We start from the raw sequence: 20,319 nt of genomic DNA on the forward strand, positions 1-20,319 counted from the left end.
CATGGCGCTGGGCGCGGTCTTGGCATGGACGGGCACAGACAGGCTTGCCTTTGGTCTGCCTTCAGCGTGCCCGCTTCGTGCAGACACACAGTGGCTGCCACTAAGAAGGGCAGGAGGAGTCAGTAAGTTGGGAGGTGGGAGGGCAGGAAACGTGGCGCTACGAGAGGGCGGGGCCACAGTAGTAGCAGGGGAAAGCAGGAATCTGTGAGCTGTGTGTTAATAGCTTTTTTGATTACCTTGGCGAGGAAGGAAAGCAATGAGATTGGTCTGTAGTTTTCCATATCCATTGGGTCAGCAGAGGGTTTGTTCAGTAGAGGGTTGATCTCTGCGAGTTTCCAGTCATCCGGGAAGGTGATAGTCTCAATGGAGCAGGTGATTCTCAGGCACAGTTTTGGGGCGATGGTGGCATTGGCTCGGTTAAAAATCTGGTGCGTACATGGGTCTGGGGGTGCCCCTGAATGAATAGAGTTCATGAGTTTTCTGGTGTCTTCCATTGTGATGAGGGTCCAGTGTCTCAGGGTCGCTGAGGGTTGGGGTTCATGGAGGTGCTAATAGGTTGGGGAGGGGGGGCTTTAGCTCTCAAATCCGTCTTAGATGTTCTGGATTTTTTGGTTAAAAAAGATGGAGAGATTGTCGCAGACGTCCTCAGAGGGGGTGATGTCTGTGTTGTCCGAGCCAGGATTTGTGAATTCCTTAACTATGGTGAAGAGCTCCTTGATGTGTGCATTGGTGTTGATGTGCTCCTGAATGGCTGACTTTCTGGAGGATCTAATGCGCTAGTCGTGTGAGGTGACTGTGCCTTTGTAGGCTTTGCGATCTGTCATGCTCTTGCTGTTTCTCCACTTTCGTTCTAGTCATCTTCAGGTGTGCTTCGATTCCTAGAGGTCAGACAAGAACCAACTGGGTTTCTGTGGTGCTGATTGCCACTAGGTTTCCTTAGGGGGGCTTGGGTGTTGGCGCAGTCAGATCCAGTGGTGGAGGTTGTGGGCCGAGGCGTTAGCATCTGTGGTGTCCGGTGGTGGGGAATGACTTAGTGCTTTGGTGAGCTGGGCTTCGGTAACCTTGCTCCGGTAACCTTGCTCCGGTTTCTGTTGGGGGGCAGAGGGTGTGATGGTGTACGGTGATCTTGGTGAATGAGAAGTGGACGCAGTGGTGGACAGTTCAGTGGTGCTCAGAGGTGTGTGAGAGGGAGATGTTGTTTCCTGCTGAGAAGACGGGGTCCAGGGTGTGTCCTGCTGAGTGTGGGGGAAGGTTGACCAGTTGTTTGAGTCCGAGGGTGACTAGGTTCTCGAAGAGGGATAAGGTGTTTGGGTTGTTGCGGTTGTCGAGGTGAAAGTTAAGGTCGCTGGGGGGGATGTAATTTGTTGAGGTGAGGGCAGGGCATGGGGAGCGATGAGGTCGGCAACGGCTTGGCTGAACAGGGGGCGAGGTCCAGGTGGTCTGTAGATGAGGGTGCTGCAGAGAGTGGTATTCGGGTCAGTCTTGATTTAGAAGTGCAGGTGTTTACAGCAGAGGCCTGGGCATCGACACTGGTCGGATGACGCTGTCTTTATGGATAATTTTGCAGCCATCAGGAATGGTGGTGGCAATGTCCGGGGTTGAGGTGGAGATTATTCAGGTCTCCATGAGGAAGGCAACGCCAGGGGCGATGGAGTCAAGTAGATTACATACTTCTACCACGTGTTTTACGAGGGAGCAGGTATTGATTAGTATGCACCTGAGGTGTCTGGGTGGGCTTGAGGTAGGGTGGTTTGGTGTGCGGAGGCAGGTAAAGGTTAAGTTGAGGCACAAGAACGTGCCTTGGGAGTCCTTTAGTGAAGCATGGTGGCATGTGGCAGAGTCTTCGGTGTTGAAGGTATGCAGGCTTCAAATTGATGGATGGGGCAGGAACCAGGGCCCATGGCGCTGGGCGCGGTCTTGGCATGGACGGGCACAGACAGGCTTGCCTTTGGTCTGCCTTCAGCGTGCCCGCTGCGTGCAGACACACAGTGGCTGCCACTAAGAAGGGCAGGAGGAGTCGGTAAGTTGGGAGGTGGGAGGGCAGGAAACGTGGCGCTACGAGAGGGCGGGGCCACAGTAGTAGCAGGGGAAAGCAGGAATCTGCAAAGAGGATAGAAAACAATAGAAAAGGAGGCAAAAAAGAAGAGTAAAGTGAAAAAAGCAAAAAGGCAGAAAAGGGTACAGAAAGGCAGCAGAGAAAGACAGCAGGCCATCAGTGGCCACCTCGAATGAGGCACAGGCGGGTGCCTGCGGGTGGAGGAGGGCCTCGAACACAAAGCCAGGCTCACAGGATGTAGGGCAGCAGCAAATATACTATACCAAAAAGAGGTATAGTGTGCACAGAGTACAGGGGTTCCCCAGAGGCTTAAAAGAGGCTAAAGTAGATAATACTAATGCTCTCTTTTGTAGGAGTGTGGTCGAGCATTTAGGCCCATCAGAGGGTAGTGCAAAGCATTTGTTGTACACACACAGTCAAGAAAGGAGGTGCACACACAATGACTAACTTCAGGCCAATGTTTTGATATAGAAAAAATATATTTTGTTACTTCATTACTAGAACCAAAAGCTCTTTGTTGCAAGTAAGTACAGTTGTAAGTAGGTATCAGACATATGTATAAAACATAATTTGTTTGGGTTTTGCAGATAAAGCAGTTTGTAGGAGGTTGGCCCTCTATGTAGTGTGCAAAGTTACACCCTGTGCAGGGGGTCCAGGCAACCTCACGTTGGTTTACAGGGGTAAAAACTAGATCACCTAATTCTCTCATTTTTAAGGCATCTTGGTCGAGCAGTTAGGCCAATCTTGGAGAAGTGTAAAGCATTTGTTATACTCAAAGTAGCAATATTGAAACTCACACGCTCAAAGAAATAACTCAAGACCAATTTATAAAAATACTTCAGATTTTTATATAATTAAGACAAGATTATTAAAACTGGTTTAGGACTTTTTGAGATATGGATTTTTAAATTTTATAAAAATAGTCTTTTGTGTGTGATTACACACCATAGGAATCAATGGAAAGTAGTTTACCAAGTTTTTTTTTTTGCAGGTTGGTCTAGATCGCCGGTGGGCATACTGTGCCAACTGGAGAAGGTCGGGCTGTTCTCGGTTCTGGCAGGAGCAGCATTGAAAGGTCTCTGGAGCTGGTGCAGGGCCACTGTGAGAGACCACTAGGAAAAGCAATGCACAGGTAAGTTTAGAGGTGGTTCCTTGGGGTCCCCTTGGAGCGTCAAGGCCGCAAGGGGTGAGGGACCGTTAGGGCATAGCAGGTTCTTCATTGCAGGGCACAGGGCGGCCGGGTGCAGGGCGAATCAGTGAGCCAGGAGTTGTGCGCAAAGATGCCCTTTGGAGCTGGAGGTAAGTCGGTTCAAGAGTCACTTGCAAGGCAACGGGGGCACTCTGGCAGGAGGTTCGGGGTGGTCTTAAAGTCCCTCTACTGGGGCTTCCTCCTTGTCCTTTTTCTGCCCCGGGCAGGTTCTCCTGGTGTCCAACATCAGACTGTCTGTTGGATTCCCCAAGGCCAGACGCTGAAGATGCAGGGGTACCTTTGGGCATCGGCAGTCTTCGTCAGATCCGGTCATAGTCAGAGGGGTCCTCTGGATCCAGGCTGCCAGCATTGTCGTGTTGGCCAGGAGGGGTCAACCCACAGTGGACTCAAGGTCAGAATCGCCTGTGCCTAGCCCAAGTGGTGGCTACCCCAAGGAGCCCCCCTGTGCCTGCCTGCATCGTTGAAGTGACCCCGGGTCCCTAAATTACTTCCAATCTAAAACCCTGATGCCTGTTTGCACACTGCACCCAGCCGCCCCTGTGCCGCTAAGGGTGTACTTTCTGTGCCTTCTTGTGTCCCCGCCCCTGTGCCCTACAAAACCCCCCTGGTCTGCCCCTGAGGACGCGGGTACTTACCTGCTGGCAGACTTGAACCGGGGCACCCCTGCCCTCAATGCTTCCAGAGTTGCTGGACTCCCCTGTGGGAGAAGCAGCATCTCTGACTATCACTTGTGGAGTCAGGGTTTGAGGAATCCTGGGCTCCCTAACTAGGACAGGAGGGGGGAAATTCTCCTCCAGGTCACTAGTTTCCCGTCTGTAAAGTTGTCTTCAGAGGGGTGGTCTCTAGCAAACTCTGCCAAAAGCTCCCGGAGCTGTACTTTGGTAGGGTTTGATCCAGTATTTATATTTTTTATTTTACAAAGAGTCCTTAACTCTGACATCCTAAGATGCAGGTAAGGGGTGAGGTTGAGTTCCACCACCATCTCATCTGTACTAGACATTATTTCTCTAAAAGTTGGGATACTTTTTAAGAATCTAAAACTATCTCTAGAACTTAATCCAAACTTTTACAAAACTTTTAAACTCTAAAGGAAATGCTAACAGGGACTGACACTAGGCCCTAGCCGGACTTCTAAAAATTTTGAAAAATAGCTCAAAGTTCAAAAATCAGTTTCTAACGACAATTTTGGGAATTTATTTGTGTGATCAGGTATTGGCTGAGTAGTCCAGCAAATGCAAAGTCTTAGACCCCACCGCTGATCCACCAATGTAGGAAGTTGGCTCTGTATATACTATTTCAAAGTAAGAAATAGTGTGCACAGAGTACATGGGTTCCGGGGCGGCAGGGTGCAAACATGCACAGCTGTGAAATGCAATCATGATTGAGTTTAGTGATAAGGGCAACCAAGACTAATAAATTGCCTGGCGTACTTTAAATGGGAGGGGAGGTGTCGAGTAAAAGTAAAGGGAATGAAATACAAAGAAATTAACTTCAAACAGTTCTAGAAATGTCAGTGATTTCCCCAGAATCAAAAGTAGGTTCTTTGGAATATATGCACAAATGATGGTAAACACAATGATTGGGTACCGAATCTAATAGTTATTGGTTAAAACTAAATACTCTTGTTGTTGGGGGGTGTGTGGCCAAGGAGGCCAACATAGTGGTTAAGCTTTGAATGAGCTCCCATCTTCCATTCTACATCCTGCCCCACCATGCCTGACAGCATCCCTTTAGCCTCCAAATAGAGCCCCCCGCCGCCTGGAGTGTAGGAGGGACCTCTGTTCTGGTCTTGCTGCGGACACCTGACGACCCCCTAGGGAGGTCTTTCCCAGCCACGCTTTAACAATGGTGGCCCCGGCCTGGGCAGGGACCATTAGGGCCACCTTACGTGGATCAACCCGTACTTCCTCTGTGACCTGGGGGACTGTTGTGGGTCGGCGCACCCCCCCCTTTACTGTCTTCTGGGTTGGCGTGCCCCGGAAGCGGTGAAGGCAGCGGGTCCAAGGTTGTTGACGCTGCAATCTGGATTGCACTGTGCTGTGGTGGTGACGTGCCCTCCCTCAGCCCCTGGTAACTGCAGAGTTGTGGCTGGGGACTTGGTTGACAGCCCCAGGGGAGGTTTGTGGGCACTGAGGGACGTATGGGAGAAAATACTACAACTCTCTCTCTTGATATATCCCCCCACAGCTTGTGCAGCCCACTCTGCAGGAAGTCCAATCTCTGTTGCTGGTACTTCCCCTGGGAACGACCCTGATAGGTGGGGACTTTAATGCAGTCCCAACCCTACGATGGACAGGTCCGATTCGCTGAGACCCTGTACGCTCCTTGTGCTTGGTTGCCTGGGCTGACTCAATGGGACTCTGAGATGCTTGGTTTATATTAAATCTGTTACGACGGTCCTATACTCATCAATTTGCCGTTCACTGAACCAAGTCGAGGAATGAGCTCCTCTGGCTCCAGGCCGGCGACTTTCCAACCTTACAGTCTAACCAGATATTACTATGAGGCATATCTGACCACGCCCCCTCCTCCTTCAGTGGGGTGGTATCTGGGTGTCCTTCGGTCATTGTGGAGGTTTAGTGCGTGGCATCTCTTTGACCCAAAGTGAGCTGCATTTGTAGAGGAGGAGGAGGTGCAAACCTTCTTCCGGATCAATGCGGAATCAGGTGCCTCAGCTGCAACAATATGAGCGATGAGTAAACCTGCCCTACGGGGGTTGCTCAAGGGATACCTGCACCGGAAAAAACAGGCACAACAGGCACAAATAACAGATTTGAAATCTCAGATCCTTACGTTGGAAACCCAAACAGGCAGCCCTGGTTCAAGCAAACCGAGTTACCAGTTGGTGGCAGCACCGTCCAAGTTACAACAGGCTACGCTGGAAGAGACAAAACAGTGCTGGGAGGCATCAACTCAGCGTGTCTACGAATCTAGAGACAAATCTGGCAATCTACTAAACTGTCAAACAACCCATGGTACCTCCGATAGGATTGTGTCGACCTTCAGAGACCCCACAGGTGCCCTTCACGAGAAGCCCTTAGGAAATGTCCAAACATTTGCAGCGTTGTACCAAAACCTCTGTGTAGCTCCTCCACACCCTCCCCACAGTGTGAGGCCGAAAGTCCCATCCCGCAAGACATACCATTACCTTCAGTTTCAGCTTTCCTGGCCCGTGAGTAAGATCTGCCTCTGAGATGGCCGATGAGTTGGACAAAGCCATATCTGGTCTCCAGTCAAGTAAAACCACAGGCCCTGATGGCTTCCCTGTCAAAGACTTCAAATGCTAATGTGTCCTACTAGTGCCCCATCTGTTAGCTCTCTATGGAGAGGCGTTTTATCAGGGGTCTTCCCCCCCCAATATCTGGATCCGGCAACAATTGTTGTAATACCCAACGCAGGATTGCCTACAGATCAATGTTCATCCTATCAAACAATCTCCTTAATTAACATTGACATTAAGAGCTTTGCTAAAGCCTTAGCGACTAGGTTAAGTCGGACGCAGCCTCATGTTATACACCCTGACTAATGCAGCTTTATCCCAGGTAAAAGCACTCGCCACTGCTTTCTCAGGCTCATCACCTGAACCATGATCTGGCCGTCCTTCTGATTGATTTTCAAAAGGCATTTGACTCAGTGTCTTAGTCCTTTCTCAGTGCAGTGCTCCATCAAACAGGCCTCGGTCTGCCATTCTGGAAAATGGTGGGCATCCTATACAACCGATTCCTCTGCACTAGTTCCGATCATTGACATCAAAGCCTTTGTTTTGATGTGAGGAGTAGAAACAACATGTTGCGTTTCCCACAGCACAGAAATCACCATTCAACGGTGGCCTCGTATGACCTTCATCTATGGTTACTATCATGCTACTCACTTGGTCCCCGTCAACAAGTGATTCCTGGGATGGTGGGATGGTGGGATCACAAGGCATTCCATCTGGAGCTACACCTACTGGGGCTTGAGGGGCTTCGCCGCCTGCTGTATGGTGACCAGCTGCCACAAACGGCACCCTCCTGCACTTGAGTGGCCGTGCACTACTGTAGGGCAGCTTTATGTTTAATTAGATGGGGATGATGCCTGGCAGATACAATACCTTTTTTGCTGGGACTTGGTTTCAAGTCTCCGAGGCTTTGCTCACTGCGACCATATAGGGATCACGTTTCTTCCGGCTGTTCGCAGTGGTGGCACACTTATGTCCTTTCAAGAATTGCGAGTCCAATATGCTTTATCCCACACACAATTCTCTTGTTCCCTACAGTTGCACCATGCCCTGCAGACTTATCTCCCTGAGATCCCTGAATACAGCCCACTGAAGGATACATTTCTCATTGGGGGCCTAGGCAAGGGGGCATTGTAGGAGGCTGGCCTGGTTTGTAGTGGGTACCTTGGGTATTTACACCTTACACCAGGTCCAGTTATCCCTTGTTAGTGAATGTAGTAGTGTTCTAGCAGCTTAGGCTGATAGAGGTAGCTATAGCAGAGCAGCTTAGGCTGAACTAGGAGACATGCAAAGCTCATGCAGTACCACTTATAGTTACACAGTACTTATACACAAATAAAGACAATACTCAGTGTTACCAAAAATAAAGGTATTTATTTGGGTGACACAGTACCAAAAATATCTTAGAGACAATATTCCTTCTGGAGGTAAGTATTATACACAATATATACACTAGACAACAAAATTAGACAAGTAAATAGTCATAGAACAATGCAAACAGTAGGAGGTCCTATAGAATGCAATGGGAGAAAATAGGTCTAGGGCAACACAAACCATATACTAAAAAAGTGGAATGTGAATCACGAATTCCCCCCTAGACAAGTGTAGTGTGTGCAGAATCGCTGGGAGAGTAAGACTACAGTAAAGGTATGTAAATTACCCCACCCCAGAGCCCAGAAAAGCAGGAGTAAAGTACTGCTAGTTTCCTTAGGACACACCACACCTCATTTTGCGGATTTTGCTGCAGCCAACCAAGTCTGCAAAGAGCAACTGCTAGATTATTGGACCTGAAGACCTGCAAGTCCAGAAGTCGAAAGAAGTTCCAGGAAGGACAGGAGCCCCTGCCAACTCAGAAGAGGGTGGAAAAGTAGAGTGCCCGGTTAGTCGAAGACTGCAGAAATGCACCCTAGGAAGATGCCAGCGGATTTCTGCATGATGCAAAAGATTTCCCAAGGCATGAAGATCGTTGCAGACGAGATTTCGTGTTGGAAGGCGCCAACAAGCATTGGCTACGGAAAAAGTGAATTTTTCATCAAAATGGCACTGGATGGACCCAGGAGGGAGCTGGGGGGCCTCAACTCTATGTGAGGAGGAAGATGGGGCTCTCAGCACTTTAGAGAGCCCTCAGGATGGCAGCCAGCACCCCCAGAAGCCACAGAATCCAGGTTCAAAGGAGGTGCAAAACACAGTTGATGCAGCACAACAAAAGAAGGTCCCAAGCCGCCGGAGAACAACTCAGCGAGTTAAGCGTTGCAGGGTGGAGTGCTGGGGACTTGGGCCAGGCTGTGCATGAAGGAATTTTGCAAAGAGTGTACAGAGGCCTCAGGAGGTGAAGAAGACACAAAACACAAGGGACCGTCGTTCTCGGGGAAGGCAAGGTCTTACCTCCTCCAAATTGTGTCAGCAGGATCTCAGTACAGTCTATGTCGATGATGTCCAACCTCTGTGTCCTTAGGACCATGCTCATCGTCGTGAGAGGAGTCCCAGGGTACCGGTCGTCGCCTTGTAAGGTGCCTGCTTGGAGCAGGGGAGTGACTCCGTCACTCCACAGGGGATTTCTTCGGTCCTTCTGGTGCAGGATGAAGACAGGGAGTCCCCATAGCATACACACTGTGGAAACTGTTGCAGTTGCTGACTTGGAGCTGAGGTTGCTGAAGAAAAGTGTCTCTTGTAGACACTTTGTTGCAGTTACAGCATTACTTGGAGCAGGCTGCGGTTGATCTGAGGTCAGAGGATGCTGAAGTTGTTGCAGAGGATTCCTGAAGGAAACTTGCAAGCAGAATCTGAAGAGAAGGCACAGGAGAGACCCTAAATAGCCCTGAGAGGGGGATTGGCTACCTTATCAGCTAAGGACCTATCAGGAGGGGTCTCTGACGTCACCTGCTCGCTCTGGCCACTCATAGGCCTCCAGAGTGCCCCCACACCTTGTAAAGCAAGATGGCTGAAGTCTGGGACACACTGGAGGAGCTCTGGGCACCATCCCTGGGATGGTGATGGACAGGGGAGTGGTCACTCCCCTTTCCTTTGTCCAGTTTCCCATGAGAGCAGGGGAGAAGGGGTCCCTGAACCGGTTTAGACTGGTTTAAGCAAGGAGGGCACCATCTGTGCCCTTCAAAGCATTTCCAGAGGCTGGGAGAGGCTACCCCTCCCCAGCATATAACACCTATTTCCAAAGGGAGAGGGTGTAACACCCTGCTCTCAGAGGAAATGCTTTGTTCTGCCTTCCTGGGACTGGGCTGCCCAGACCCCAGGAGGGCAGAACCCTGTATGTGAGGTGGCAGCGGCTGTAGCTGCAGTGCAAGCTTCAGAGAGCTGGTTCGGTAGTACTGGGGGTCCATGGTGGAGCCCCCAGGATGCATGGAATTGGCTCCCCAATACCAGATTTGAAATGGGGGGACAATTCCAATATCTTAGACAGGTTACATGGCCATATTTGGAGTTACTATTGTGAAGCTACATATAGGTATTGACCTATATGTAGTGCACGTGTGTAATGGTGTCCCCGCACTCACAAAGTCTGGGGAAATGGCCCTGAACTATGTGGGGGCACCTTTGCTAGTGCAAGGGTGCTCTCACACTGAGTAACTTTGCACCTAACCTTCAGCAAGTGAAGGTTAGACATATAGGTGACTTATAAGTTACTTAAGTGCAGTGAAAATGGCTGTGAAATAGTGTGTGCACTATTTCACGCAGGCTGCAGTGGCAGTCTTCTGTAAGGGTTTGTCTGAGCTCCCTATGTGTGGCAAAAAAAATGCTGCAGCCCATATGGATCTACTGAAACCCCAATGCCCTGGGTACCTAGGTACCATCTACTAGGGACTCATAAGGGGGGTCCAGTATGCCAATTGAAATTGGTAAATGAAGTCACTGGCCTACAGTGACAAATTTAAAAGCAGAGAGAGCATAAGCACTAAGGTTCTGATTAGCAGAGCCTCAGTGACACGGTTAAGCACTACTGACAACACACACATTAGGCCACAAACTATGAGCACTGGGGTCCTGGCTAGCAGGATCTCAGTGAGACAGGCAAAACACACTGACATGTAGGTTTTTATCTATGAGCACTGGGGTCCTGGCTAGCAGGATCCCAGTGTCACAGTAAAAACACACTGACACACACACAAACAGGCCAAAAGTGGGGGTAACCATGCTGGAAAGAGGATACTTTCTCACAGCGATATCTACAATTTATTGGTCACCAATGATTAACACACCAGATGAATTAGCTTTCCTCTGACAGAAATGGGAGAGCTAGGTGGGTGAACTAGATGAAGATGACTGGAAGAAAGGATGCTTAGCACCAAAAGAACTGGTGATCTCATCACACTTATGAATGATCCAGATTAACTATTTCCACGCCGCTTACATATCCACCACCGGCTGCTAAGGATGGACCACACGACTCAGGCCGTGTGTACACACTGTTGTTGCTCTGACGTAGACTTCTACTATATGTTTTGGGTCTGTGCTGTTTAAGGCCCTTTTGTGAAGGGGTGGGTCACAAACTTTCAATAGTGCTTGCCCACCGTGTCGATTTGAGTCCCGGATGGCCCTACTGGGCCTTCTAGAAGAGCTGGGAGGACCAAACACAGAAAGGATTTTTGTTGGGATGGGCTGCTTGTTGGCCAAAAGAGATATAGTCAGTCACTGGAAACAGCCTATACCTCCTTCGCTGCTGGCCTGGCGCAGATGAGTCAACTGTTGTGCTCACCAGAAGAAGTCAATCTATGAGGCCCGGGGTGTCCCCGAAAGCATGATAAAATATGGGGAAGTCGTTGACTTATCATGGGTTGCCTGTGTAATGTAAAGTCATTTGCTTTGTTTACTCAACTTTGGGAATGTATTCTGGAGCTATTATTGTCTTGAAACTATATTTGTATCACAGTGACTGATGCTTGCCTTGTTAAACATAATAAAAATGTGGCAGTAGAAAAAATACTCGTTCTTTTTTTCTTATGCTCTTATGTTTTTATGTTTCGATGAGGAACAACATTAGAACTGTTTCTCTACTTTAAGAGTTGTAAAGTAAAAAAAAATTGTACGTACACTGGGATACAACAGATATGACAATTCTAATGCAGCAGGTGAAGCTAAGTGAAAAGAGATAAGACAAGAACATTGGCCAAGTAGGAATAAGAATATAATGCATAGGTATCAAATTTAGCTGAAACAATACAAATTAAGTTTAAAAAAACTATGACTGCCTAAAGTCTTAGTAACTAAGCCTCTGCAGTGTTCACAATATATAAAAAGATTAATTTTATAAGAAACTTCATAAAGCTCATACAATGTATTGACAAAAAAAATAAGCGTATTTCATAACACTTACATACAATATCTTCACATCCCCTCGCTGTTTTATTTCTTCCACAAGTAACAGTGGCTTCGCCTTAGGTACTGGTATGGTACCTAACACCACAACACCATCATTGTTCAGAGTCTCACGCACAAGTTGAGTAAACGACTGACTAAAGAGTTCCATTTTACCAATTTCATCCAAAACACATACAGTTTTGTTGCTACTACTGCCAGTTTGAACCTGAGGAAAAATAAACAGCAATTAACAGCAGAACCAAGAAGCAAAAAAGAAAAACATGAGTTGTACAACACATCACAGGTGCCTTTCTAACAAACGAACACATTAATTTTCCACAAATTATATGCACTTTCTTTTATTGGACGAATTTGTATTACCTGGCATTGCCATCGTCTTCATCACAGTCGTAACAAAGTGAGCATTACCCCCAAGGAAGTCCTCCTTGACACAACTCTAACAATTAAGGCTGGTCTGCCTCCTGACAAATGCGCTTCGCCAAGCTTTTTTTTTTTAATAATCCTTCCCCTCCTGCTTGACTTTCTGTTCCTGTCGCTTGGCACTGTGTTTCGCCGCTGCACTACAGGTATGGGGGTGGAATGTACTTACTGGGGGCCTTCTACAGAGGTCTCAATGTCTGTGCCTACAAGTCAAACTGCGCTTCCTGCTCCGGTGCGGCAGCTGGGGAGGGAATTTTTTTTGGGCAGTTTGGACTGTGCCAGGAGCTTGCCAGGTTTCGCACAGTTTGCTGCTTGGTCGGTGCCCTTGAGTAGTCCTGGCCCCTTGATATACCTTCATAAAGAAACGTTTGTCCAGAGATTTTCATTTTTCATTTGTGTTTTTTGTATCATTAGAGAAGTAATTTAGCTTGGGTAGACATTGCTAATCCAGGACGATTTTTTTCTGGACAACATTTAAAAAATGGTGGATGTGTTGCAGTGATGATGTAACCTTTTAGGAACCATGAGACCAATATACTTCACTTTGGTGTCAAAGCATAGGTTTTAGGCGGGGGGTCATGTAGTCTTAAAGAGCCAGAAAATAACTCCTAAGAGCAACCCTTCTGCCATTTTCTAAAATGACAGTTCTATAGTGTTTTAGCCATCATACTGGTAATTTATTTTAATATTGTTTTTGTTTCAGGTTGTCCACTGATTCAAATTTGTAAACATGAGCGAAGCAGATGGTAGCAGTGGATCTTTACATCTTGATAGAGTGTTGATAACTACAAAATCTGATGACTCCTTCAATAAAGAAAAATGTGTTATATGCCAAACTAATCAAAAAGAAAAGCTAACATCAACTGTGGCTGACAGAAAAAAGCTTGAGACGCAGCAGAAATATGACAAGATGAAGTTCATAAAAGACTGAAACTGATGAGTGAAGAGGATCAAATATTTCATCACTGTAACAACAACTGCTACATGTTGTACACAATGGAAACACACTGGAAAGAAATCATCAAAAAATAGCGGAAGCCAGTAAATCACAAAAACAATTGGAGTCTTGTGAGAAAGTAATGACAACAAAATCCAATGCCCATCCACTTAGAAGATCGAAGGCTACCTCTCTTCCACCTCCAACAACTGATCAGAAAGCAGAGGATCTTCAATGTGTTATCTGTGGTTTAGCCAGAACAAATGCCAAAGAGATTGATGAAAGAACAAATTACAGAGTATGTGAGTCTCAAAGGGCAAACATGTTTTTATCTGAAGCTGGTTTCTTCCAAGATTAAGTTTACAGCTGAGTAGTTGGTCTAAACAGCAAGGTGAAAGTATTTGCAACGGATTTGTATGCCCACATGAACTGCATGCACGCATACATTCGAAAATATGAATGTACAATGAGCTCCCAGCAGCTATGTAAGTGCCAGTCTTCAATTAAATATGCACTCTTTGAAAAAGCAAATTAAGTTTTAAAGCCACTTGAGTGCTGGCTACTGGTTCACACTTGGTGAGATCAGAGAAATAATGGTCAACATTGATGAAACTGTATTGATCCATAAAAATGAAATAAAGATTTTTCCTGTGAGAGTGTACAATGACAGAATTTGTTTTTGTGAGTCTAACAAAAAGAAAGAGCCACTTACGTTGTTCTCAGCTGATTTGATTCCTTAAGTTCTTGCTGCCAAAATAAAAACACAGAATACAGTAAAAACATCAGGAACCATTTTAAGAAACATCCTGAAAATATTTCGATTTTTGACTTAATGACAAATTTTGTGATGCCCCAGAGCTCGGCAAATCATGGGTGTCAACAAAAATGCCTGAAGTTGTCTTAACATGTTTTACATCACTGTTTAATATCAGCAAAGCAAAACTGTAAAAAACTAAAATTCTTGAGTTCGGAATAGAAGCCAGCAACATTGATGATGGCTTCGAAGATATAAGCAAAGAAGTGGAAGACAATTCCATGAACCGACAGGCTTATGCTGTGCAAATGTACTGCCTTTTCCAAATCATGTTTTAGAAATTATATCACGACAAAAACAAAAATCCACTACACACGATGACTGCCCACACAACCTAACACAAGTGCAAACGTAGAGAGCTACTCACTTCAATTAATAGGACTGGTGTATCACCAAGTTATAATGACATAGTACGGAGCAGGAACTTGTTAGCAACTCATGCTGTAAAATCTTGTGAATCCGACAGCACACCATTTCCAAGTCACTTTACCAGGAAAGGATTTACCATTGTTACTCTTGATCATTTTGATTTTGACTACAGTTCATCTTTGTCTGGAACATCCAACGCACATGATGCTGCCATGGTGCTTTTTCAAGACTGTACCAATGAAGTAGCTGATGGAAAACAAGCTTTGTCAGCTTTACGTATAAACAAACAAAGTTGCAACCTTATAACCCAACTTCCTTGCCAACATGTGCAAAATCACTACAAGCCATCAAAACGTCCCAGTATACCAGAAGGTTTCAAAGTGGCTGAGGACACGGATCTTCTTCTACCTGATGTTGCAGTCCACAAAGCTGATTTAACTGAATTGATCATATTGCTTATTCAGTGCGAACTGAAAGATAAAGAAATCCAGTTCCTCCGTGGACTGGAATTAATTCTCTGATCCTCCAGAATAGCATCCCACTGAAGAAGGTTAGATTTTTACCAGTAATACCATCTCCAGTCACAAACTATGTAACAGTATACACAGCTCTAAAAAATTTCCAAAATGCGTGTGCTCAGTTTGAAGACCAGGGTATTCTGCCAATTTTCTGCTATGGTGTTTTCCGAATTGTAGCTGACATGTTTATGAGCAATCCAGTAGAATTTGATGATCTTTATCAATGATGGGTGTTTTCCACATGACAAAAGTTGTGTTGTGATGTACAGGAAGTTATCTCAGTGGATGTGGCATAGATGATGCACTTATTGAGGATGAAATCTTTGGAAGCGAAACTGTCCAGTCGGTATTGAGCGGAACTCATTATGTTCATTCGTTACAAGGTATGCTCATCATATCTGAGGCTATGGAAACATTGTGTTGGAATGCATTCTGGAACAAGAATGACAAATTAGGTTTTGCATATCTTATCTCAGAAGTGAACAAGGCACAGGGTGCACATTGTTCAAAAGACATAATGCAAAGCCAGACAATGTTCAATACACTGTGTTCAAAATCTGAAAATCTGAAAACCAAGTTCATAGAGTTTGTTAAAGAATGTGAAGAAAAATCAGAACTTTGCAAGTACTAGGGAAATGTTTTACACATGATAGCTGTAGTGAAAAACCTGGTACCTGCTGATCGGGAAGGTGATTGGGAGCTTCATGTGAAGACTGTGGGATCACTGATTACTGTGTTTTATTAATTCAATTGCATAAACTACCTGAGATATCGGTCCTGATATTTGAAAATAAGATAGAGGTGGAAAATCCATACTGCCACAGAAAATTTAGGTAAAATTATTTTGTGGTGCAAGACAGAAAGGGAAGGTTCAATGTTGTGGCTCCAGATATGAAACTGGAACAGATGATCCAGAAATCACAAAAAAAAGCTGTTGGTCAGCCACGTAAAAGTGAATATGTTGCTCAATGACAGCTACTTTACCATAGAGTCTGCTCTGTTTGCAATATTTTCAGAGAGATGACAAATTCAAAACTAATGGACCACAGTAAAACTGTTCCTCACCTCAAACTTGTGGGAAAGAGAGGGGAACGTTTTACTAAATATGTTGACAGCCTTCTTCATTAGATGGAGCAGCAAGAAAACCTCTTTGAGATGACAGAGCCTGTGCGACTACACAACTTTGTGACCAAACAATATGCGGATAATGATATAAAGACACGTCTACTAGATGTCCTGGAACATGGATCGAAACTATACGCAAAACTGAAGCAGGAGAGATTTGTATTGAAAGAGAAAAAGCTGTTTGACGTAATCACTTAAGCAAAACTTCCACACTTTAATTGCCATAGTATGAGTTTTGTCCAACTAGTCACTACAAAACAGGTTGCAAAAAACACTTTTTGCAAGCACATAGAGAGATGGATGTAGCAAAAGAAAGGGGTGTTCATTTATCAAGGACATTCAGTCACATGATCTTCTTCCAACAAAAGCATTATTTGATGAAGATGCTGCAACCAAACCAGTGAAGCACAAACTTGTACAAGAGTTCGAAAAAAACTTTCACCTGAAGAATTTCAATTAAAAAAGGTGTCCTCGTTGAAAACTGCTGTTGTTGTGGACTATATGTCACAATTGCAAATGGTCAAGATTTCATCCATGCAAAACTTCGGAAAGTTCATTCAAGCTGTTCTACAGATATCAAAGTCAGTATGCACCTTGCAAGAACTGCACACTGTCTTTGATAGTTATCTTGAACTATCTGTCAAAGAATGTGAGAGAATCAAACACATGTCTACAAGTGGAACAATTGATCTTGTCTGCATCAAAAATTCAACACCTATACCTGTGCAACTTAAAACAATTCTGGTCATCAACATCGAACAAGATGAACTTGGAGATGTTACCTGGCCAAAACATTGCTGATGCTTCAGTGAACACTGACCTTCCAATTATTGCAAGAGGAATGATTGTCAATGAGGATTTGGTGCCTGCAGAGATATATTCAAAATGTACATGCCATATTGTTCAAGAACTTAACAGCAAATTGGAGGAGCTGATCTTCGTGTGGTGCCACGTTTAGTGGGCTGTTTGAAATGGTTCCAATTGAATCATTGTATTGTCAAATGACAAGGATGTTATTATTGTGCTACTCAGATTTGTTGCAATGTTAATAAGTCAAGGATTGTCAGAGTTATGGATACATTATGGAACAGGTGAGAAAAGACACTTAAACCTTGTAGTGAATCCTAGTTGTTTTTGAAAGTGATGATGTATATGACCATACATTGAATTATGGGGAAATGTTCTGCTATAACAATTGGGGACATTACTACCTACACTGTGCCACTAGATACAGGCCAGTATTAAACTACACACAGTGGGAACACTGTTCTACACCACCAGTGGGGAGCCCAAAATACTACAGTGATAAATTTAAATATTTTTCTGGGCATGATACAAAAAAAGCAGAGTCGTATTATTTCAAGATACCTCCAGCACAAATTAGAAAAATGTTGCCAACTTACACAAAACTGAGTTATTCAGATCCCTTTGTTTCCCGGCTTACAGGTAAAGGTTACGAATACTGGAAGAGCACTATTGACTTGAAAAGTGTATGGGGAACACAAGATTGGCAGATACAGGGTAGGGAAGCTTTATTTCGAACATGCCTGAATCCTGTGCAGATGATTTTCTTAAATGACACTATTCAACAGACGTCATGTCTGGGGTTAGCAAAAATTAAAGACATGAACACGCCCAGTATCCCCACTCCAGCAAGGTTTAAAGTTTGGCAATACTTCCTTAATATCACTGAGTAAAGGCTAGATGCAAAGGTGAAGGCTGGTACCTACGATTCTTAACTTTCCAGTCCAGCTGGGTGGTTAATATGGCCCACTGCACTAATGAGTGTCAAGCACGTTTCTTGAACTCTTCAGGGTTTTTTTCGATTAACAGGCCAGATCCTCACTTTATATCGGGTCAACATAAAGGTATAATTACAACATACAGTGTGGGTAAACTGTGCCAGCAATGGGTACAGACCAACACGTTAGCCGCAGTAAAAAAAACACCTGAACACTCTTTAAGAAGATGTAGACTTGCAGGATTTTCTGCTAGGTCCTAGAAAAAAGTGCTCGAAAAGGTTCCTATATGCTATGTACAATGAAATCTGGAAACTTTCACAGATTGAGGTTGCTGCGCGTTTAAGGCAATTGGATAAGGAAAATTTAGAGAAGGCTTTAGCGGTTGTCGACAACGGCGTGATAACTCTGTCCAACAGGATCTATTCACTATCAAATATAGTGTCGTCTGCTATTGATATCACTCAGACAGACTTGTCCAGGTTATATCATGGACAGACACAGCTACGTTCCATCATGCAGCTGGGTTGGACTTTACAGACACTGACAAATGGCCGTATCCCATGGAAGTACATTAAGGGGAGTGAATTCTTCACTGCTTTTAATTTTTCCAGAGAACGACAGACAATGGCTAAAAGGGAGGCTAGTTTCACCATGCTTCAGGTTGAAAAATTAGATAAGTTGCCCTTCACAGTAGCAGAGAGTCCTTCAACTATCTGGCTCTTACATGGCATAATTGATTTACCCATTTCGACCTTTCGTTTCTCAAGCTGCCTGAAACATCTTGCAGTGGGAAGGTACGAGCAACTAGGAGATAGCTATATTAAGGAAGAGTGGGAGTTGCCTTTTGATTATAAATGTACGAAGGGCGAAACAGAGGTCTTTCTTAGCAGAAGCGAATCTGAGACTGCTGTTAGTCATTCAATGATATGCAAGCAGGTGTCCCTTCACGGTCTTTGTAATGCGGGGGTCGTGAACTTAGCCTGTTTGCTGAAGGGTACTCCCGTCCCTTTGATTCGCCCGGTATTTCATGTACTTTCCAATGGAAGTTATGTGGTACTGAACAATCAAAGTTGTTGCAGCATGCGACCAGGAATTGCCTACGCAATCTTGGTCTCGAAGGTCGTTACGTGTTGTGGACATGTTTTATTACCCCCCACACGAGAGATAAAAGTATCTGACATGTGGCCCCACATAGATACTATTAATATGAACTATGACAAGCTAAGCAGGCTAAAGGCGATATTGTTTCAAAAACAGGTCACCTTGACATCGGCAAAGGAGACGTATGCTCTCCAGATTGTGATATCATCAGCCAAGATACAATCCCTATTAAATACCAACTTCCCCAAGCACTTTGGAGACCTGGTATCCAGAATATTTAATGCTTCAAGCACTACTGGGATTGTCCATTTCTTTAAGGCTGTCGGTCTGGTTTCGTGTCCATCTTCCAGACTGTCTTCGGAGTCATCCCGTCAGCCATCCACTCGCTCTTTCCAAGCGTGTTTGGTGGCTTTCCAATTATTTTGGCTTTGATTGGCGGACTACTGCTTCTATTTCTTCTGATTCACAGTGGTTCTTTCTTTCCAGCTACGCAGAGCAATGGAGCCGCTCCCACCAACTCCGCTGTGCCATGAACGCATGGTTCGGATCTTCGGTGCACCCTTGCTGGTGGAACTGGAGCATGACTGGTCGTTGTCATTTCGGCCCTTTCTCTGGTGCGTACAACCAGTTTTCCACTGCATTTGGTGCCTCTTTAAACATCTGCCTATGGTCTGTTTTGCTGTTGCACCGAAATCTCCTGTGGACCACGAACTGCTGATGTCCCCAATGAGGGTTCATACGCGGTCATGCCCCTTGAGACTGAGGTTGCTCCGCAAGGCCATCTAGGAGCCTTCCGTTTTGAGATCTACTGTGGATGACGGCACTGCAACGGATGATGTTACACCAGAAAGTACTGCTCACTACTGCTCTGTGGATCAGTTTGTCCGCCCAGCACTCGATTAAACATCAGATGATGTTGACTCATTTTTTAGATCCTTGGTTGGTGACTTCGATGACGCTCTTCGAGATCATGCGTACAGCAAATAATTTGATGAATTGGCTTGCAGTTCCCGATTAAAACTATGCATTTAAATTGACTTGCTTTGGCACGCTGTGCTTGTCATAGTTGACATTAACATCTCTGTATGTATTTTAGTTGAACTGTTTTTATTACCCTTTTTTACACATTTTAAAGATTTTTTTAGCTAGGTTTTATGCTTTTAGCTTTTTTAGTTCAGAGCAATTTTAGCATTTGGGTTCCTGTACCTTGATCATACCTGTTACGGCAATGGGGAGGGTGTAGTGAATCCTAGTTTGTTTTAATGGGATAACAGGAGTTAGCTTAGCCTTTGGCTTGCAGACTTGTGCCCCCGTCACCTAGTGACTTTTAACCTACTTAGCTTGCTCTGTCTTAACCCATTTAATTATTTAATTAATCTAAGATGGCTGCCTTGTTTATAGTTAGGCCACTTGTTATGCTTTGCATTATCAGTGCCACCGCGTTAAGGCATCAAGATCAAGCAATAAAGACAAACA

At 45.1% G+C, this 20,319-nt stretch overlaps 1 protein-coding gene across 2 annotated transcripts in view; it reads right to left on the reverse strand.

The window, feature by feature from the left end:
- Positions 1 to 20,319, reverse strand: part of NTPCR (nucleoside-triphosphatase, cancer-related) — a 704,976-nt gene that overhangs the window by 13,051 nt on the left and 671,606 nt on the right. The window contains exons 4-5 of one of the 2 annotated variants that reach the window (XR_011203753.1): positions 13,887 to 13,921; positions 11,813 to 12,022 (exon numbers count right to left, since the gene is read on the reverse strand). Coding sequence is in view for 1 of the 2 variants with exons in the window: in XM_069234947.1 (XP_069091048.1) it covers positions 11,813 to 12,022 (210 nt within the window). In the remaining variant the exon portion in view is untranslated. The remainder of the gene's footprint in view (positions 1 to 11,812; positions 12,023 to 13,886; positions 13,922 to 20,319) is intronic. The other variant, XM_069234947.1, reaches the window with a different exon arrangement.

The sequence above is a fragment of the Pleurodeles waltl genome, chromosome 5 (assembly GCF_031143425.1).
Source record: "Pleurodeles waltl isolate 20211129_DDA chromosome 5, aPleWal1.hap1.20221129, whole genome shotgun sequence".
NCBI classification, from domain to species: domain Eukaryota; kingdom Metazoa; phylum Chordata; class Amphibia; order Caudata; family Salamandridae; genus Pleurodeles; species Pleurodeles waltl.